We start from the raw sequence: 22,525 nt of genomic DNA, 5'->3' as shown, positions 1-22,525 counted from the left end.
CAATATTTAGCCAGTGAAAAATAATTCTAGTAGTGTTGTCTGTAAAAATAAAGGCTTGCCCAGTTTTCTATTTTCAGACTCACTGGTTTCCAGTTTAAGAAACTACTTCAGCTTTTGTTCATCTTTAAAAACAGGAAACTGCATGCTCGGTTGATGATAAAGTATTTTGCCCTTAATTCGTGTCCATGTATGGGCAGCAGAGTGTTAGGACATCTCCATAGTTCTCCATCTCTGTCTAATTGAACTTGGACTACCTTTTCCAGCTGAATTAGGTTTGACGTTGTGGCAATATTTGTGTTCCTGAATTAATAAACTGAGTGCAATAACAGGGACTGACTGACAATAATGATTTGGCATCAACTACCTATGTGTGTCAGACATTATTATTACCCATATGATCACTTGCTACTTCCTCCTGAAGTTTGGAGTCAATTTCTAAACTGAAGCAAAATGTCTGCTCTATAAGTGATAGCATGACAGAGTCCAGGAGATGATGCAAAGGATGATCACCAGAGTAAAAAGAAGAAATACTTTGATGTGCACAGACTTAACCATGCAGCATTTACCACTTAAACATGCATTACTTATTTTTTAAAGTTTTCACATAACTGAAAACGTGTCAGAAGGTTGCGTATGTCTTATCATTATAACTCATCCTGCCTCCATTCCTCACAGGGTGCTGTGGTTGAGTTTAATAACTTTTTACATATATGAGTAGCGTATGTGAGTAGTTAGCAATAATATTTTCTGTTTTTCTGGAATATCTCCTGTTTACAGCACATGAATTTTTGAGAAAGATATTTTTATTGGATTGTTTTTTTTTTTACAAAATACCATGAAATTATAAACGACATAGTAACAACAGCTACAGTTTAAACAATGTCTTTATCACAATTACAATGTTTTTGGCAACTCTCTAGAATGTGGATATATCAAAGCTCCCTATCACAATGAAGCAGGTCTAAAAAAAACAAACGTGTAGGATGACGATCAGGGTGTCATCTGTGGAAATACTTTCCCCAAGGATCAGAGCAGTTAGAGGAAGTCAAAGCATGCTTCATGGCTGCAGCGTCTGTTTGAGTGATTTATCTCACTTCAACGCGAAGACGAAACAGATCACTCAAAGTCATAGACGCAAAATACAAAACACCATTACTTTGTTTGTTCACAGCTGAGTGTCACAACTGTGTGTGTGAGAAGCTAATAAGGCTAAAAGATCTTTTTGTTTTAGTGCAAGTTGTAAATGTAAGTCTGAACTACACGTAGCTGTCTTCATATCTCACTTTTAAGGTAATTACTGAGAAGGATGCACAGATGTGTGATTGTTGTATGAAGGTGGTGCTGTCCAGGTAGAGGCCTTTGTTAAATTGGGAAATCTTTTGTGCAACAACAGTGCACTCCGGTGGTGATACATCAGACTACATAGTGTTACACAAAGCTGTTCCTAAATAATGATCAGTGTGTTTTTTTTTTTAATGTCCCTGTTAAAGCTAACCCGAATTTCAGCCATCAATAATTGTATTGCTTAAATTGTTGATATTAGCTTTACCTACTGTGACATCTGAAAATGTCTAGAACAAAAAAGGTCAAAGTGTCACCTTGGATGTTAAATTCTGGGAATGAGTATGATTAATTAGGAAGTTATGTGTATTCCAACTGAGCTCTGTATAGCGGATTTATTTTTCCTGTTTACTACTTTTATCAGATGCACTGGCAGATGAAAACCCTTTTACTGGGCTTTAGAACTGCATTTCAGTGTGATGAATGTTTGTATATTTCTCTAGAAAACTAGATCTCGTTTTATTTTGTGTGTTTATACTGTATATATGTGCTACTCTTCTTACTTTAGTTTGATTAGGCAGACTGACACTTCACACTCCAGTACAGCAGGTGGCAATATTGGAAAGTGAACAGCTGCTCATGATGCGCCACACTGCAAACTACAGAGGAAGAAATAACACGAAAAACCAGGAAGTATCAGGTTTTTGATGAGCCAGGTATGGAAATATCCTCACAGGTAGACATTTTAAACAGACAACACTCGGAAGTCGTATCACTGGATATTATTTAATGTATTTCTGTCTGTCGACGCACCGTGAGTGATGGAAATAAAATCTAACTCCGATCCACCGGCAGCATCAGGAGACTCATAACAAGGAAATGCCACAAGTCCTAAGGTTACACGTCTCATATGAGGAGCTGTTTAGTATTTTGTACAAAACCTGTTGGGGAGTTCCGCGGTCATTCCACCTCTTCTCTCTTTAGGAACTGTGGGCGCGAACATGGCTCTGCTTTCCCTATGAAGTTCCTGTGCAGTGGGAGGCTGGATGAGTGAGGAGACATGGCTGATGTGATTAGTGTGAGCTCGGACGACGACTCCGATGTGGAAATCCTCGGCTCCTACAACAACGTGAGGACCAAAGCGGACCCCCTGCCCCTCGCCGCCGTGCGGGTCGACGTCGACGTGGTGAACGCCAACGTCCCTCTGGTAAGTTAGCGAAGCAACCGCTGCGGCTGTTACCGTAGAAACGAGCGCGTCCGACGGCCTCAAGATGTCGCTGCAGCTAACCCCTGGCTAACCAGCTAGCGGAAAGAAACGGGACAATTGTACTAACTCCACTGCGCAGTTTACTTCGAAGGTATATTGAAAGTATGTTGTTCATGTTAATACTCACTTGTAATGAAATTAAATTAAATTTGGCTTTGTTCTGGCACATAGGGACATTTTAGGTTGAAGTGAAGCTAGCAGCTTACATTAGTGTAAGCTAGCAGCTGCATTTAAAGTTAACAAGATCATGTTAGCATGAATTCATTTATTGGCTTATTTTAAATCAGCATTACAAATTAATTCATTATTATTACAATTTATTATTACCTATATTATCATTAGTCATTACATAGCTACATCTATGTTGTAGTTTGTGGCACAAACAAAATAAAATATATCCCAAATTTAGTGCGGCTTAGCTAACGCTGTGCTGTTTTTTTTTTCAACTTCAACATTCGTTCACATGTTGTAATAGTATAATATTACATTATCTTTATGTTAACATTAAAATGGATGTATTTCTCCATCTTTTTCATGCCATAACTTTATCATTTAGCTAGATTACGATGCCTATTTATATAAATTTAGTAAAATATTATTTTAAACACTATAGTGACATTCTCAGGCACTATACATACTATCACACTATTACATTACCCTAGGCCTACTCTAACACTGTTAATGGTCATAAGCTGAACAACTTTATATTCATATTTTTACCTTATCCGTTAAGACAAAAAAACAAACAAAGATTTCACTTAAATGAAATACATGGCTGTGGCCAAATAGTGAAACTGTCTTTATTCACTTTTGGTCTTGAACAGACAGTTGATGTCGTTTGAATGGGTTATGAAATTACATGTAATTATAAATTAAATAAGTAATTATATAATTTCCTTTTTCTATTTTCCCTTTTTCTAGCGTTATATTGACCTCACAGATCCTAAATGGACCCTTCCAGAGCTGAAGATTCGCAAAAGACTAAACTCCACTCCAGCAGTGGTAGACTTGACTGAGAGTGACTCCGCAAATGGGACAGAACTGGAAACTGAGAATTTACCACCAGATGACTGTGAAATTAAACAAGAAAATTTAAATAAAAGTCAAATCTCAAGCAAACAAAATTTTAACCTAGAGAAAAGCTCTTCAGAGCATACAGCTGTTTGCGATCCACAGCTGGACTGTGGTAACCTAGAGCCAAAGCGGAGATGTTTGAATTCTCAAACACAGCACCAAAAGCAGACTAATGAAGCTCACTCCAGTCATCACACACCAGCTGTAAAACTGAAACGACTGCCATTCCTTGAAAACCATTTTAGGGACCTAGAAAAGTCAAAATGTTCTGTCTATTTAACCAAAGACTGTACACAAATGTCACTGTGCTTTAGACAGCTAAACAATAACAGTGAAGCACCCGAATGCATTAGTAATGTGAGGATGACCGCATTAAATGGTCCTTACATGGAACAGTCACTGAATAAGTCTCCACCTGAGGGGGTTCAATCAGAATCAATCAGAATGGAAGATAACAGTAATGAATTTACAAATGCACGCCTACATGAGAACATTTCTCAGCACATACACAGCTCAGCAAACTTGCCCCTATCTGATAAAGACTTTTCCGTAGCAACTTTAAAGGACCACAGTACTTGTCAAGACAAGACAGATGACTTTTGTTCATCCGTGTTTACCCCTTCCTCAACATCTCCCTCATCTCAACAAAAAGCACAGGGTTTCATACAAAGAGAAATCCTCAGCTGTAACACTGAACTGGAAGCAGACAATGCTGAATCAAGGCAAAGCCTCTCTCAACCTTCATTCGCCAACTCCCCTACCACTCGACCATACTCCTGTGTGCCTTTTGACCTCAAATCTCTGCCCCCCTCAAGTCCTGTAGCACTAAATCATAAGAGTCACGTTGACCCAACATCTACCTTTGAACATGCACCAGTCGAAAACACCACTGATTGGCAGAAGATCAGGGCTGATGGAGCCTTAGACACCCCAGAATTTCTGTCCTGTAGCATTCCTAGTGAGCCTCCTGTGTCAGGCTCTAAAACTGAGGATATGGATGAAGGATCTGCGACTGGGGCTTACAGAGGAGATCTTGGAATTGACAGTCCAGTGTCTTTCCTTTGGCAAGAGGGGAGTGATGGAGAAGATGTTAACGAAGACAGTCGATTTGAAATGCACTTCAGGGCAGCAAGTACAGAGGACATACATTTTGTGTGCCCACTTACACTCAAGAAAATGATGTCCGGACCAGCTCAAACCTTGGTCAGAGACATAGTTTTTATATTTGTACTTTTCTCTTGTTCTTAAGAAGTCATTACTTGGGTACTTGGGATTACATGTTAGGCTGAATGTGCAGTATTTCATTTTATTTTAGATTGACATGGAAGATGAAGGTTTTGGAGCTCCAGAGGTGCTTTGTCGCCAGAGCTTGAGTCTGGTTTACAGTACCATTGATGAGAACTACACTGAGGGAACATTGCAGCTCTTGTCAGACCTGCTACAGCCTGGTTACTATCCTCCCAGAGATATCACTACCCATTTACTCCACGGCATTCTGCTTGACCCACAGTGTCCCTATCACCTCTGCGAGCAGGCCTTTAATCTGCTGATGAGGACACAGAGGTTAGAGTTTAAGAGTTAATTGTGATATCTTATTCGTTGCCTTTCTCTTTGTCTTTCTTATTGAAATATTAAATCTTCCACCTTCTTCTCATCATGTTTAAATTCAGAGTTTTAAGCTGCTTTCTGATTGCAGACACCATATGGCTGATAAAAACACAGTTCCATGGGACTGGGAGTTGTTGACCTCACTAATGGCTAATCAGGTACAACTCAAAACCAGTAAATAACACAAAATACAGTAAGGGTAAATAATGGCTAAAACAAATGCACAGGTTAAAAAAAAAAACGGTTGTTTGTCTCGGTTTCTTCTGAAAGCAATTAAAGCCATCAATAAAAGTGTTGTATTATTGATATGTTTCTGCAGAAAAAATGGTTTGGTCACTATCACTCGGCCCTCATGAACGTAATGTATATAACTTTCTTACTTTCATAGGAACATGCAAAAAAACATCGAAATGAAGTTGTACGCATGCTTCTGGAGTATGTTGTGCAGACACTGGAGGATGACTTCCAGGCCAAACGTTCTATCAGTGCGCTCCCCCAGTCGATAGCTAAAGCAGCACTGTCGTGTGACCAGAAGTTCCATCAAGTCAGGTGAGTTTAGTAATTTGGACGTAACCATGATAATAAACACCCAGTGGCCACCTGCGGTAGATAAATAGTAGCTGTGCAGCTTTGTGGTAGGGTAAATCCTCTTTTCAAGGCTGTAATAACATAATTTCCCAATGTCCCCTAACAGTACCATATATATATTATTATATTATATTAAACATTTTAACTAATCTCTCATGGTGTTAAATGATTCATAATAAAAATTTATATGGCTCATTTAATAACATTACAAATCACCATATACCAGAATAATCCCATCTTAGCTCCTGGATAACCATGCTTTTTCTTTAGAATTGTGTCTTGCGACAGTAATATTCTCATTATTTATTTTTTTCCTCAGGGACATTATCAAGTGGCTTTTTGCAGCCATTGTGAAATCGACAGATTATGGAGAGAGTAAACAAGTCGCCAAAGAGAGAGATGAGCACATCAGGTGAAATATAAATGAACTTTTAGAGCTTAATTTGATTTTTATAAATTATGAGTTGCAACCTCATTCAGTTTTATATGCATATGTATAATGTTAAGGTTGTTATCTGCCTGTTTTATGTACCCGTATGTTGCTAAGCCTATCTCTCCTGCAGAATGGTATCCATATTTCAAAGGATGCTGTCTCTATCTCTGGAGGTGGACCGCTCTCCAACTCTCAGTTCCGCCAAGCTGTCCCAGGAACTCTTCCATATGCTCATCAGCAATATGCCTTTGCGAGCACACAGGTGAGTATTTCTGCTGAGGGAAACTTAAAATGTGAGATGCTGCAATTCTTTTCTTTTATAAAGTTAATTGTGTTAATTATTTATTCAGTTGTTGTAGGTCTTTTAAATAGGATGAATATCTTTAGAAAACTAATTTTGTGGTGGATTTTATTGTGTGCTTCCTGTATGTTAATCTTTAAACTGTTTAAACATTTACAATGTGTTCTGACCAGACACACATTTAATTTTAAGTCATGCAGCAAGTGGTTCAGCCCACATGGCTGTAATGGCAGCCCTGATTAGTGAGCTGAAGATAAATTAGTTATTGCTGCAATTCAAAATCATGGAATGGAATCGCTTGCAAGTGAGAACTGTTGTAAGTTGTAAGGTGGGACATCCTGATGAATTATGTCTTTAGATGTATTGATGCTTTTAAAAGTAGGAGAAATGTTAGTGTGGATAAAACAAAAAGTAAAAGATAAACGCTACAAGCGTTTACAAATTGAATTGTTTAAGTGCTACAAATTGTTTTAAATACCTCCTATTATTAGTAATTCATAATTAAATACTGAAACATTTTGTGATTATTTCAGTGGTACAATCTGCCTCTTTTGTCTCAGTTTTTCAAGATGTCTTTGACTAATCTGTTTCTCACACCCAGGATGTTGTTGTTGGAAAGCCTGCAGAGCAAACTGCTGAGATGTAAGCTGTTGGAACATCTGCTGGACTATGCATGCCCACTGAAAATCCCTCTGCCCATGTCGCTCAGTCTGCTTCTTCACTTTCTGAAAAATTGCACTCTGGAACCAGATCCTATGGTGAATATAAGGCCTGGTATAAAAGGCTTCACATCAGATGTACTATTAAATTTATCAGGATTTTTTTTTTTGTGTGTGTGTGTTTTCTTTTTGTTTTGTTTTTTAAATTTTCCATATAAAACTTTAAGATAGTCATTGACTGTCAATTATTTCTTTATTTTTTTTAATCTAAAAATTAGAACTTGGCCACAATGAGCTATTTAATTCAACTGATCCATGACTGTACTCTCCAGGATGGTACTGAAAGGTGGCAGAGGTGGGAAGAGTTGGTCCATCTTCTCTGGATGCTGCTTCTCAGTTACAGCAAAGCAATGAAAGGTGAGCTTTTGGTAAACCATGATGACATGTACATTCTCATTTCTACAAATACCAGTAAATAACATTTTTTGTGGATGTGTTTGAAATAAGTTTTTAGTGTATACAGTAGCAAGAAAAAAAATAACGACACTGTTTGCAGTGTCCTGGTTTTCTGCATAAATTGGTCATGAAATGTGATCTGATCATTAACAAAGTCAGAAATAAAACACATTTTTAAGCTGGCGCAGTCATGAACTTTCATGTCTTTATTGAACACACCCATTAAACATATAAAGTGATTATGGAAAAAGTAATGTCAACAGTGTTTTAATACCCAGTTCAACCACCTTTAACAGCATTAATCTGAAATAAGTACTTCATGTAGCTGTGGCCTTAACCTGCACAATGCAATGTTCAGGAAGACTTTTTTAAATATATATTTTTATTGTATTTCTATTCTATTTTTTTTCATATTTATTAATGTATTTCCAACTACCTTATTTATTTAAATTGAGAAATAGTTGTTGGATAGCTGTACATAGACTGTGGTGTTACTACAGGGTTTTGGTATCTTGTCCAAAAACATCTTGACATGTGGCCACGAGAAAGTGGGAAATGAACCACCAATCCTGCCCAACTGCTCTACTAACTGAGCTACAGCTGTCCTAGGACATCTGGTGTCAAGGACTCAACAGCATTTCTATTGGGCTGAGATTTAGGCTCTGACTGAGCCAGTGCAAAAGGTGGATTTTGTGTTTGCGTTTTATCCGCTTAGAGATTTGGGTTTGTTGATATTTGTGATCAGATCACATCACCAATTTATGCAGAAGACTAAGAAAACACAAACAGAGCCATTACCTTTTCGTTCCACCATAACATCATCCAACTGCTTTTTATTTTATTTATTAAGTTGGGATATTTTATTAGTATCAAAACCAACATTGTTACCAACTAGATAAGCTTGCCAGTTTCCTATTGCCAGGAAGCAGACTGCTTGGAGCCTGTAGGAAACCTCAGGCTCCAGTGACTGTGCAATATGTGGTGTGACACCATATGTGATTGTACTATACTATTTCATCCTACACTTTTTATACAGCAAAGCTGAATATCAAGCTAGAGCTCTTACTTTGTTTTCTTTAGTTCTATGACTGTATACGCCAAATTGGTGCTAGAAGGATATGAGCTGGAGGTTCATGTGTCAACCTGATCTACTTCATGAGCAATAGCTGCCCCAATACTGCTTACTTTTGACTCCCTATAGCCCATTTTATTTACTCATAACCTCTTTCATCTGTTATTCACAGGCTATCTGTGCAGCTCAGTCACTGACCAAAGTGGCAAAGTTGGCATGTTGGTCTACAGGCCCGATGACAAGGTGTCCAGGTCCGCCATTCATGAAGCTGTAGAGGCCTTTCTCTCCAGATCCCAGGCTGATCTCGGCCAACCCTTACCTCTCCATGTGGAAGAGTCCCTTACTTATCTACAGGATCACCTGCTAGGTGTTTGTCAGTGTTAAATAAAAAAACCAAAAACTGTTGTGGTTATTTTTATGAAGAACTATAAACCTATATTTTGTATTAGTTCATTTGTTGACTTGTTGTATTTTGAATAAAGGTCATGCCTTGATTGGTTTTATGAAATCAAGATATTAACATGTGACTTCTCATAATTACATTGCATTGTAGCCAACAGAATCTTTCCCTTGATTACATTTCTAATTTCATAATCCACACAGCTACTGATCATTTTTTCATTCTAATAAGTATTAAACTAAGTCAAATTAACCCTGTGAATTGAACTGGGATATATAGCACCCATCCATCCATTTCGTGGCCCATCACTCATGTCTCAGAGATGTTATTTACTCTGCTTCAACAGCTGGTTGGACCGTCTAGCACGTCGACCAATAGGATCAGGCGCTGTTATCGGCAGAGGAAAAAAAAAGTCCTTACAGTCGCCATGATACAGCAGCGGAAACGGGTGAGAAGTAGCTAGAAAACAAAAGAGAACACGCAGTTGTCCTCGCGATTTGGTATGCTCTTGCAGGTAAAAACGGAATCTTTCCTGGCAGACTTTAAGTATTTTCACTAATTGCAACGCCATCATATTTAGATGGTAAAAGCGTCGTAGTTGGTTTCCGATGTAAGGTTAGGACTTATTTAAATAGGAAGTCGGTCAGCTTCATATAATTGGGATCTGTTAGCCTTTAGCCAGCAAGCTAACGCAAGCTAAGCTAAATAGCTCACAATTGATTGCAAACACACCATTGAGTAGCTTTGTGGGCTCATTTACTCGAGGTTTAGTTCAACGATACCGATTCTTGAAACTAGAGCCAAGCTAGCTGTAGCTAACGAACGCGCTGTTTCGTGGCCTAGTGCGAATGCGCAAGTAACGTTAAGTGCTTTGCTATTATGTAAACAACTATTGTATAGCTAGTTGTCTGTTATATCACTTGATGCTAACTCGCTCAGGTAGGGCGTTAAACTCAGGTAATTGGCGAATTTTCACTAACGTGCTGTGTCTGTTTTGCATCTTGCTAGTTAGCAAGTGAGCTAGCGCCAGCTATTTGGCGTTTGTTATGTATAGTTTGATGGCTACCTATTTAGGTTAAGCTATGCTAGGCTAAGCTAATCAGCTAACGAGAATGAGGAGAAAAATTGGCCAACCTTGGCTATAGTTAGCTGCTTTCACTCGTTGAGAAAAATGCCATTTAACTTTCAATTGTGCGACTAATTAGAGTTGTAGGCGGTTGTGAAGAGTCTAGTTTGCCATGTTTAGCATGTAGCACTTTCCACTCTGTTGCCGATTTTAATGTTATTATGTAACTCCAGCTAAATCACAGCCATAAAAGGAAGGGATTTACAAATTAATGTTAAATATTCAACATTCAGATTATGTAGAGCTATGTATAACTTTCAACGTATCGTGATCAAGACTTCTTGCATTTATTTTATGGCACCGACAACAACACGTGGTCGAATATTGAAATTGGCAATGCAAATATAGCTAACGATCTGATAAACTAACTGGAGACATGGACATACATACTTAATTTAGTATTTCAGCATTTGTTTTGTCGCACAAAAGTGAATTAATTGATATACTACTACATTAGAAAGCTGATACTCTGCTCATCATTTAAAATGAATATCGACTTTGCAGTGTTATAGGAATGCCCAAGGAAAAATATGACCCGCCGGATCCCAGGCGGATGTACACAATTATGTCCAGCGAGGAGGCGGCCAACGGGAAGAAGTCATACTGGGCTGAGCTGGAAATCAGCGGTGAGTACTGTCAGGGAGCTCGTTGTTTTGTAGGTAAATCATTTAAGTACGACTGTTCACATACATCTTTTGATGTTGATGTAGGCTATACATATTACAGAGTATTTCTTCATTAAAATGTTGGAATTATAATTTCAGATGTAATCCTAAAACTGGTTTTTAAGATATCCAAACTGATCACTATAAAATGCATCATCTAAATTAGTAAATCAGTTCACCCATGCTTATCCATTAACACTAATTGGGAAATGTTGGATAAAGGGGCTTAGTTGATTAATTGAATGTTGTTGTGTGTCTTTTCTCATTTTGACTGCAGGCCGAGTAAGGAGTCTTAGTTCAGCCCTTTGGTCTCTAACCCACCTCACTGCCCTGCACCTCAGTGACAACTCATTGTCACGTATCCCGCCAGACATTGCCAAACTACACAACCTGGTGTACCTGGATCTCTCATCCAATAAGATCAGGAGCCTGCCGGCAGAGCTCGGCGACATGGTGTCTCTCAGGTGAGTAATTAGATCTATTGATTTTAGCTACACACCATTGCCACTCATTATGTCAGTGTGACTTTTTCACTTAATCATTGTTTTATTGAACATCTGCAGTTTTTGGTTGAATTTTAAATCCTATCTGGTGAAATATGTCAGTTTAGAAAATTATGATTAAATTAAGATGGTTGTTTTGCATGAGGGTTGATTTCTAATACGATTCTTTTGTCTCCACAGGGAACTGCTTTTAAATAACAACCAGTTGCGGGTTCTGCCATTTGAATTGGGGAAACTGTTTCAGTTACAAACACTGGGGTTGAAAGGTGATTGTCTTATATACAATTGTTGCTATTATTGGCTTTTTCATATCAATTCTCATTGTTATACAATGATTCTGATTGGTTTATTCTTCACCAGGAAACCCACTTGCACAAGAAATTATGAGCCTTTACCAGGAACCTGATGGCACGCGGAGACTGCTCAACTACTTGTTAGACAATCTGGCAGGGGCTATTAAGCGCAGTGAGTCTCTGACCTAGCTTGCACTTTTAACACTTGAGCATGAATTTCGTTTTTCCATTTCATTATTCTTGCCTTAAAGATGACGTAGATCAGTGTACTTAGCTGTGCACTTGGAGAACAAAGTAGTTTATGTGCATGTAACTTTGTTGAAGTCATTGTGTGACAGTGTTTACATTTCCACCTATATTAAACAAATTGTTTTCCTCTGTTTAGTACCAGCAGAGCAGCCCCCAGCACGGTCATGGATCTCACTCCAGGAACCAGACCGAACACGGCCCTCAGGTAAGGATAACACAGTGACTTTTGCTACAGTTTCCTGAGTGGTAAAATGTAATTCTACTAATTCTGTAACCTGTTTCTCCGGGTTAAGCTTTTACATGTTACAGTGCTATTTGCAGATGTAGGTTATTAAAATACAATTTCCTACCAATTTATACATCAAATTTTACTTGTATGTGGAAATGGAATTAGTGTATATATGTAATATTAATAAACAATATTTAACATCTACTGGGATGTTTTTCCAAAATTCAGCTTTTGACAGAATTATTGACCAGAATTCCTAATGAGAGAATACTTTGATTATAAAATACTTCATGTTATTAACATTGTCTAAGGATAGATGTAGACAAATGTGCGGCACAGACTAGATTGTATTGTTTTATCTAGTTAAATGTGGGGGTGACTGCACGTCACCTTTTAAAAGTATGCGGGAACCAAAAATCCTTAGCCCTTTTTCTCTCTTTCTCCCCCAGCACTGTTCTCTGTGATGTGCTACAATGTGCTGTGTGATAAATACGCCACACGGCAACTATACAGCTACTGTCCATCTTGGGCTCTAAACTGGGAATACAGGAAGAAAAGCATCATGCAGGAGATACTGGGCTGGAATGCAGACATCATCAGTTTGCAGGTGAGAGATGGATGCCAAACTGTGTGTTTGGCTTTTAAATGATATTTCACAGGTGGGAGCGAAATGTTTCTAACCGCACATCATATCGACACCTAAAAGCAAAGTACTTACGTCCTGATGTGTAGTGTTGTTTGGGGTTCTCATCTTCATTGCAAATGTTCCCAAATATTTCCTGGTATTATATCTGCTCACCTGTTTTTCCCTTTTATATTTAACTTGTGCAAGTAGTATGTGCGGTGAATGACAACATGTCTTTGATCTTCCCTATCCCACATTTGCATATTTTTATTCTAGAAATAAAGAAGGTTTTAAAATTAATTAATACATGACTGTCATTCTTACCTGTTCCTTACCACCCTGACACATCTTATTCTGGTCATTACAGGAAGTTGAGACAGAACAGTACTACAATTTCTTCTTGCCTGAGCTAAAAGAGCAGGGATATGATGGGTTCTTCAGTTCAAAGTCACGAGCTAGGACTATGTCAGAGTCGGACCGTAAACACGTGGATGGATGTGCAATTTTCTACAAAACGGATAAGTATGTACTTGACGCTTTTCTCTTACTAGAAACTTGTCACCTGTGTTTCTGCAGCATGTTCATGTACAGAGTAACTGATATTCTTGCCTGCATGCTTAATACAGCTTTATTTGTTGTGCAGCTAGAGCTGATCACTAAGCTTTTGGGATTTTCCCACCATTAAATAATTACATTATGTAATGTAAGCCATTCGCTCAAGGTTGGATTTGTAGTGCTGGGAAACTCTATCCTGTCTGTTGTTTTTATATGCTGTATGAGGATGGTATTTTGTTTTTGTTGATGGATATATCAGCTGGGCGGAGCTGCCTAACCAGTTTGGTTACCCTGTATATGAGATGTGTAAAGTTGTTACAGTAGCCTCCAGACAGCGTGAACTTTGATTGTACTCATCTCAATAAGGTATTTGTGTCATGTCATTAGAAGTAATCTGCATTTATAGCTTGACAACACAATCTTCATGTGTTTTTTGTGCTATATATCAAGGTTGCCATTAACAGCAGTTACATTTTGCTAGGCTACGATTATATTACAGCTCATGGATTTGACAACTCAATCATTAAGTCACATTTTGAGAAACTTTTGTCAAAATACATAGTTTGTCATTATACACTAACGGTCACAAAAAAGTCACCACCTGGATCTAACTAAGCATATAGGTAAGAGCATCCCATTGAATAATTACTTCATAGATGATTATTTTCCAGCTGCCAACAAGTTATTTAACTCTAACTGATGCAGTGAGCAGCTTCTCATTTCTTAAACACCCTGTGGTTGTGGAAAAGATGTCGATCTGTTTCAGAAGGGTCAAATTATTGACATGAATCAAAGAAAACATCTAAGGAGATTGATGAAACTACTAAAACTGAGTTAACAACTGTCTAGTGGAAGAAGGTCATGTGGTCTGAGTCCAGATTTACCCTGTTCCCGAGTGATGGCACATCAGGGTGAGAAGAGAGGCGGGTGAAGTGATGCGCCCATCATGCCTAGTGGTTACAGTACATGCCTGTGGGGGCAGTGTGAGGATCTGGGGTTGCTGAGGGCATATTCCAAGATGACAATGACATGATTCATTGGGCTCAAATTATGAAAAAGTGGTTCAGGGAGCATGACACATCATTCTCACACATGGATTGGCCACCACAGAGTGATGATGTGCCGGAGAAGAATTTGCATCTCAGCAGATCGACTCTTCGATCGTTGATAAAAGATCTTGGCAAAAAAGGAATGCAATTCTGGACAGGAATAAATGTTAAGACATTGCAGAAGCGTATCAATCCGATGCTACAGGGAATGTATAATCAAAGCTAAAGGTGATTCCACGAAGGCACTACTAACCACATGTCCTGTGAATCCAGTATGTGATGCAAGCTTTGTAGCTGTTTATCTATAAGCTACAGCACCTATGTTTTATCATTTTACATTTATAAAATATAGGTGCCCCGTATTATGGTATAGATAGTCACTCCTAATCTTTGAGTTTTATGAAGTACCACTTTATGTTCAAGAAAAGTTGTATAAAGTTGTGGTTCTAGAGGGAGATTCAGTGAGACAGCTGATCAGAATGAAGTTGGAAAACTAGAGCAGCAGCTAGATGTCTTAGAAAAACGGTCTACAGTCTTTTTACCATTGTGTTAATCATAGCAGTGTCTTTAAAATGGTGGGATTGTTATTGGTGTTTTTGATTGATGTAGAAAATGTAGAAATGTAGATTAAAAATGAAAACAAAGTAACTTGATGACATTCGTATAATCATTGTATGCCTGTGCTAAATGCACAATCATGCTTTTGACATTGAATTTAAAAACCCATAGAGAGTTGAACTTTTCATCCCAGAAGTCGAATGTCACTGTTATGTAGACGCTATCTGCTTTTCTTATAAGTGGTAAATACAAAAAAGTTTCAATTGAAATTGTAAATCTATTCATTTTTGCTACTATTAATGCCTACTGTGAGGGGCAAATAGTAAGTTTATTGTTGTACTAAGCCCAGCATGCTCGGATATTGAGGCTTTTTAATTTTACCAGGATAACTGAATATGGCTCTGTGTGAATAGCTGTCAGAATAAAACAAAACAGGTTTTATCTCATGTAAGTCAATGCAGGACACAGCTGCAGCTATTTTGTTCCAACTCAAATTTAGTTAATAGTTCCGTTTGCTATGTAAAGTCTTCAGAGTTTCAGAGTTCAAATTCTGGACCCATGTGTTTTCAGCACATCCTAAATGTATTTCTTGGCATTAATTTATTCCCATCTATCCTTTCATGTCTGATAAGTCCTTATCTCTCTCTATTTATCTCCAGGTTTAGTGTAGTGCAGAAGCACACAGTGGAGTTTAACCAGCTGGCCATGGCTAACTCCGAGGGCTCAGAGGCTATGCTGAACAGGGTGATGACCAAGGACAACATTGGTGTGGCTGTACTGTTAGAGGTCCACAAAGAGATGATGGAGCTCTCCTGTAAGTAATTCTGAATTAACCTTTGTCTGAGACTAACTGGGAAGATAAATTTACGTTATACAGATAATGGGTGTTAATACAGATGCCTACTACTCATTTAGAACATGTAAATTTTTGGCTTCGTATTGCTTCTCCCTGCTTACCCTTTTCTCCCACCTTTTTAGCTGGAAAGTCACTCCTAGGTATGGAGAAGCAGTTGCTCCTTGTAGCCAATGCCCACATGCACTGGGACCCAGAGTACTCTGACGTCAAGCTGGTGCAGACCATGATGTTTCTGTCCGAGGTGAAGAACATAGTGGACAAGGCCACACGTAGCCTCAAGTTGTCCTCTGTCTCTGGTGAAACCAATGCCATTCCACTGGTGCTGTGTGCTGACCTCAACTCCTTGCCCGACTCTGGTGAGTAAGCATGTATAAAACTGTGCATTATGTCATGACAGTGTTTATATATAATAACACTATACCCATAGATAAAGGAGCAGCGTCACTGTTAATTTGGTTCCCATTATCTCATAAGCGCTTGAGGCTTGCATCGACTGGCTACTCTGTCAGTTTAATAAAAAATAAGCATAACTAAATAATTTCAATTTAGATTTTAGATGGTAACTAAGCATCTTTATCTTCTGCCTAAAGTGAGTGAAAGACTTACTAACTTGAATTTACAAAGTTGATTGGTTGACAGGAAAGGAATCTACAGCAATTAGACTTTTGACACATATAAAAAGGAACATTTACTGATTTACTGACTCTTCAATCACAGGAGACTTACAAAAGTATCCTAGCAGCATTAACTGGTATCATATGATACAAGCAGGAACAAACTTGTTTTTTGGGGATCTTAAGGTGTCGCATCATTTTCCTTAACTCTTCTTTCTTACATGTTCAGGCGTAGTGGAGTACCTGAGTACTGGCGGAGTGGACTGCACCCACAAGGATTTCAAGGAGCTTCGTTACAGTGACAGTTTGACCAAATTCAACTGCAACGGCAAGAACAGCACGTCCAACGGCAGGATCACCCACGGCTTCAAGCTGAAGAGCGCCTATGAGAATGACCTGATGCATTACACAAACTACACCGCTGACTTCAAGGTAACTGAAGAACTCCACTCCCCCACTGAAGAAGTTGTTGATAAAAAATATGCTGCACTGAATACACAGACATAAGAAAAAGAGGGTCATGAGCGGTAAACCTGTTGTTCTTCTTCCTCCAGGGTATCATCGACTATATTTTCTACTCCAAGCCTAACCTGAACGTGCTGGGTATCTTGGGCCTCCTGGATCCCCACTGGTTCACAGAGAACAATGTCAAGGGCTGCCCACATCCCCACATCCCCTCCGACCACTTCTCCCTCTTCGCCCAGCTGGAGCTGCTCCTGCCCAATGTGCCCCCCCAGGTCAATGGGCTCCATCTGCCTGCACGCAGGTAGTGAGTCCCTGCCACACCAACAGAGGGAGCTGCAGCCACAGGCTCTCCCTTTCAATCCTCCTCCCTCCCACTACCAGCTCTTCCCTCCACCACACCAGAGGAGGAAGATTAAAAAAAACACAACCTGTAAAATATTCGTACAGTGAGGTCTGGCCGACAGGGATTTCGTATAATGTTATAGATATTCTATATTTTTCTTTTTTCTTTCTTCGTTTTTCTTTTTTGTTCTTTTTTTAACTGCTCAATTCAGTCCTGTTCATGTATCATATTTTGTGTTTTTTGGACTCCCTTTCCTCCTCAAAATCCACCCACTTTGCTTCTGTCTTTCAAATTAGAGGGGATGGTAGCTCATTCAGGTTTGTCACATGGGGCACTGTTTTGGTACTAGAGAAGAGGGAGACTTAGTGGCTGAGGGAACAACATCCACCTGAAAAGCTCCATAGCTGATGGTCTGCTTGTCTGTCTGTCCTGTATAAATCTGAAACCAGCAAAGACAGCAGACTTGTCAGTCTCAGACCTTCATCATTAGTTTGTGCTTGTTTCCCTTCACCCTGGGCAGCCAGTGTACTTTTTCAGTCTTTCTAGGACACACACTTGTTGAGTCAGATGTGGTTCAGTTAGAGCAGCTTTTATCTGGTTGTTCCTTGAAGGAGGATGTAGCGCAGCTCATATGAGGTGAGACTTCCTGCTGTCATTCAGTGGTGCTGAGGCCTTTTTGTGTGGTCACGGCCTCCCGTGGTGCTACAAGATAGTCTACACCTCTGACCCCGGCCCTGGTGCATTAGCTACCAAACCCACAGATGCCTCAAGAACTAGACTTCAGAAAACTGCATTCGCCTGATTTCACAAAGGGCAACATGTAGAGAAGGTTGTGAGAAACTGAGAGCAGCTACCATCCTGTTTGTTGACTGTTTCACCCCAGCTTGTGTAGTTATTAGGATAGTCTTGTGCTTAGGAGCTTGTGTGGCTTATGTATCACATTTTTTTGTGGCAAGCAGGTTTAGGTTGATGGGCAAAGCGATGGGGGGGCGGGGCTATCACAAATCTTTCTTTGTCTCGATTGCTTTTAGGCAGAGAGAGCGAGTAATGGCTGATACACAGGAGTAAAACCAGCATTCCTCTCACTGTCTGGAGTTGCCATCCAGCTCACACATGCAAGCTTACACACAAAAACTGACATGCTCACATGCACTCACGCATACACACACACACACACACACACACACACACACACACACACACACACCACAGGTAATTGAACGCAGATCCTGTAGCACTGTCTCCGAGGCCAGTAGTGACTTTCCCCAGCCATAAATTCCATACACAAAAGCAGTGGTTTTTCACAAGTGTTTGTACAGAATAGAAATCTAGACTCAGTCTTTACATGATTGTATATGAACCACAAAAGACCTGTTTTCTGGCGTTTTTTGTACTAAGAGTAAATTATGATCAGATTTGAAAAAAAGATTGTATTGTAAACTATGGCTAAATTTTTATCCAGTTAATGTTAAGAATTGATATTACCAGCTTGTACAAAAGACGTAAGAAGAGGTTGTTCAAGGCGTTCGCTGTCACTACTTTGCACTCCCGAGAGATTAACTGTAATTATTGTATCAGTATTTTTATTTTTTTTCTTCCCCGTCTCTCTGCCGTAGATTTGATTTGCCGGCATATTGCTGCGATTGTAAATAGACACTGAGTCAACTCTGCCTGTTGCTTCTCACCCATTAACAAAGCCATTGATCCACACTGCTGCCATCAGTTCAGACAAAAGGACACACACGAGTGAGTCACATCCCACCAATGACTCCATCTGTTCATTTTTAAGTCTCACACACTTGCTAGTGATGTGTGAGTGATACAACTTATATCAGTCCCACATGTACAACAAAAACATTGTGCCTCACTGTAGCAGTTGTCGTTGTCTTGCACTATTTACATCTGACGAACGCCTGAACAACCTTTTCTCCTTTTATTTTTAAATACTGTTGAGACATTTGTGAAGATTTTATGTCCTTTTTTTGGTTTTTGTTAATGTTGATTTCCTTTTTTATGAGCTGTGACAATGTTATGATGATGTGTATATCCTTCCTATTCATTGAGCTCTCTAGTAATCAGGTATGCTTTCTCCACCAACCCTCTCTCATCTCCCTGAGGAACATTAGTAGTTTATTAAACCCACTCTCTAATTGTGTTGCTCCCCTGTTGTACCTTAGCACAGCTCCATGCCCACATCCCCAAAAATACCTACATCGTAACTTGTTCCTAGCCATGAATTTCAAATCTCCTCAAGCCTCAACCACCCACGTCAAACGTCACCTCCCCCTCTATATTACGCAAGCTGTCTTTTTAAACCCCTTTGCTCAACCACTTTGTATAGTTCTTACCCTTGTCACTGCAGCTATAGTGCCATTTGTGGACCCCCTACCTCTGTTTCGGGAAAGGTGGAAGGGCCGCTTTGCTTTTGGATGAACAAGGGATGGGGGGCAGTCAGCTCAGCTGTTTCTCTCTGAGAACAGATAAAAAAGTTGCTATGAATTCTTAAAATGCTTAATCGCATCCTAGACCGACAAGAGAAATCTGTCGTTGAGGACGCCATGCTTTTACACAGATACAATGGGCGATCAGCACTTAGTAGATACAGATGCAGCTCCCCTCATTCCCTGTCCCTTCATACTAGTGAGTAAAGATCTTATTACTTTAAAGAATATGTTGAAATTACATTTTAAAGCAAGAGGGAAGCAAGTAAATAGGAAGTAAATTCAGTCCTAAGATCAAGTTTTCTTATCCATTTGTTTGCCCCCTACATTTGTTTTTATCTTTTTGTTCCCCAGTGGAACCCAATGTGTCCAGTTTGAATTTCTTTTTCCTGAATGGCATTAGTATTGTAGTAGATTTAAAGGCTAGCATTTTTGTAAAGTGTGAATAAAAGATGTATCTCATGTTTCCTTTCTAAAAAAGATATTGAATTGTGTTGTTGATGTGTAAATCATGAATTCTGTGATAGTGTTATGTTTGCTACATGGTTTTTACTTTTACTGAATATAACCTTTTCTCATTTACTCTTATCCCATCACAAACCAAATCCTCTGAGGAATCATGATGAGACATTGTCTTTGATGCGTTGATTTAGAGAAGTTGAATGTTCCTGATGATGCCTAGCAGAATGAAGGATTGAGTGCTTATTGGAGGAAAAATACCTGCATCATTGGTCAGTTAAAGCTTTCAGCACAGGGATATTCTTCTGTTTTTCCTTCTCAGCTGTGTTTTTTTTGTTGTTGTTGTTGTTGTTGTTGTTGCATGGCACTAGCTGGAGAGTGCTGGTGTCTGTAGGTGAGGGCAGCAGAGCTGTCTTACTAGTGGCTGCAGTCCAGTACTAGAGACCACTGTTCTAACTGGTGTAAAATGTGTTTGTGACACTAAGCTAATGATGTGCCGCTGGTCATTAGACGGCTCCGCTGATGTTTTTTCAGTACTACTAGTCCATTTTGTGCACCTCAGTGGTTAAATCTGCTACTATCGATAGTCACGGATTTGAATCATTATTGGTCGTTGACTCCTCTCACCTCCCTCCCTCTCGTCCAACCGACACAGACTATGGCTTCTGACTGAAAATCTGGCAAATGGCAGAGCGGAGTTACCTCGCTCTGTAAGCTTCAGCGAGTGATCACCTTGTTCGCTTTGTACTTTTCCACTGTTGCATTGCGTTTCGTAGTAGGCTTGTTAGGCGTAGAGTGATTCCCAGGCTGCATCTCTATGTAATGGTGCACACCAAAGCTGCTTGTAGTTCAGTTCTCTGTTGCAGAGCGACTTATTTCAACAACCAGTCACACCATTTTTTTTTTTTTTCTCTTTAGTCCAAATCAGTCTTCATGAAATGTAGGGCTGTAAGGAAAGCAAGGTACTTGTCCTTTTCCTTGAATCACATGCAGATCCGTCTTCATACTCGTCACTGTTAAGAGTTCCGTTTCTCAGTCCGTCAGCTCATCTATATTCCAGAAACTTGGCAATAATAACCAGACACATACAAAATGCGTTTTTAAAACATTTTATCTGGAAAATGTAGCTTTTTCATCTTAACTGTGGTCTCTTTTTCTCCCTCACTCTCTTCTCACCCTTCCAGGCCATTTTGCGACCTGAAAATCTTTCTGAACTCTTTATTTTTTTCCCCTTTTTAATTATCCATCTTGTATATTTGCTCATTTCCTTTCCTCCCTGCCAATCTAGTGGTAGTTGTTCAATGATCAGGATTGTCTATCTGTAGTCAGCTGAGTACATATATTGATCTGTTTCACTGTGTTTATGCACTGGACCAACTATTGTTTACCATTCATGAAATACCAGCAAAAAAAGGAAAAAAAAAAAAAAGAATAATGACAAAACACTTGCACAATGTTGTAGAATGTCCATTAACCCAGATGAGAAATCAAGGCAGCTGTTTTCAAATCAACACATACTGTTTTAAAAAGAAACTGAATGGTAAACAATGCTTTCTGTTGTACCCCTTAGCCGTCCTCTCGATTCTCTTTGAACTAGTTTTGTTCCTTTTATTATTATTTTTTTTCCGTTTGACTACAGGTTCCGCTCGTTTCCTTTACACTTACCTATGTATTTTCCTACTTCTGGTTGAAAATAAATTCTATATTATCTGTTTCAAGCTGTGTCACTTCTTATTCTTTGCAATGGACATTGAAAATAAATTCTACATCTGTTCTCCTTGTCTTGCCTCTTTGCTTCCTTGTTCAAGTCTTTCCCGTCTTTGTCCAGTGACCCCATCAGCCATATGAAATCTAGCGACTGCGCTGTGAAATAGTCCAGATCACCTGCTCCTCAGGCTCACGTGTCTCGTTGTGCATATTTAAACAGTGCTTGGTGATGTGTCGAACAGCTGGTGGAAGTCGGACTATGAGGCCCAAGAGTGGACAGGTTTGCAAGTTTTCATTCGGAGCAAATTTCAGCAGCTTCATTAAATCTCCAAATAGTGGTGGGACTTTTCGTGACACACATTTTCAGGCCATCATGGTTGAACCGTCCATGTCAGCAGAGTGCACTCGCCCCCCTGAAGTGTCCTTTAGTAAGACACTGAACGACTACCGGCGCCACGGGTGCCGTTTTGTAGCCGTTCCTGCCCCTGAATTTCCCATCAGAGATCAATGAAGTTTAATATTAACATTTAATGCTTAAAATAACCTGGGGAGGACGGTCTTGTGTATTATCATTAGTGGGCACATGGTGGAGCTAAAGGATTGCCTCAGGACAAGCAGTGAAGCGTCATCTGCTGAAGGAGTTGGGATG

At 39.4% G+C, this 22,525-nt stretch overlaps 2 protein-coding genes across 4 annotated transcripts; both read left to right on the top strand.

Annotated features, from left to right (window-relative positions):
* The first annotated feature begins 1,933 nt into the window (after positions 1-1,933).
* Positions 1,934-9,255, top strand: simc1 (SUMO interacting motifs containing 1). 3 transcript variants are annotated; one of them, XM_026357856.1, is made up of 11 exons: positions 1,934-2,177; positions 2,266-2,488; positions 3,470-4,825; positions 4,938-5,185; positions 5,319-5,388; positions 5,619-5,779; positions 6,138-6,230; positions 6,382-6,513; positions 7,154-7,310; positions 7,490-7,628; positions 8,912-9,255. In XM_026357856.1, the coding sequence occupies exons 2-11, from the start codon at positions 2,342-2,344 to the stop codon at positions 9,121-9,123; spliced, it is 2,715 nt and encodes a 904-aa protein (XP_026213641.1). In that variant the 5' UTR covers positions 1,934-2,177; positions 2,266-2,341; the 3' UTR covers positions 9,124-9,255. The 3 variants fall into 3 exon arrangements, with proteins under 3 accessions (XP_026213641.1, XP_026213640.1, XP_026213642.1); XM_026357855.1 differs by having other exon boundaries at positions 1,934-2,488; XM_026357857.1 differs by having other exon boundaries at positions 1,935-2,488; positions 7,544-7,628.
* Positions 9,256-9,557: 302 nt separating this feature from the next.
* On the top strand, positions 9,558-21,887 carry cnot6a (CCR4-NOT transcription complex, subunit 6a). The gene is made up of 12 exons (XM_026357673.1): positions 9,558-9,653; positions 10,770-10,891; positions 11,208-11,394; positions 11,614-11,699; positions 11,794-11,898; positions 12,112-12,180; positions 12,654-12,811; positions 13,197-13,351; positions 15,651-15,805; positions 15,970-16,203; positions 16,691-16,893; positions 17,016-21,887. The coding sequence occupies exons 2-12, from the start codon at positions 10,780-10,782 to the stop codon at positions 17,229-17,231; spliced, it is 1,680 nt and encodes a 559-aa protein (XP_026213458.1). The 5' UTR covers positions 9,558-9,653; positions 10,770-10,779; the 3' UTR covers positions 17,232-21,887.
* The last annotated feature ends 638 nt before the right edge of the window (positions 21,888-22,525 follow it).

The sequence above is a fragment of the Anabas testudineus genome, chromosome 10, assembly GCF_900324465.2.
Source record: "Anabas testudineus chromosome 10, fAnaTes1.2, whole genome shotgun sequence".
Taxonomy (NCBI): Eukaryota; Metazoa; Chordata; class Actinopteri; order Anabantiformes; family Anabantidae; genus Anabas; species Anabas testudineus.
Note: the sequence above shows the minus strand (reverse complement) of the source record. Positions and strands in the feature narration are given on the sequence as shown.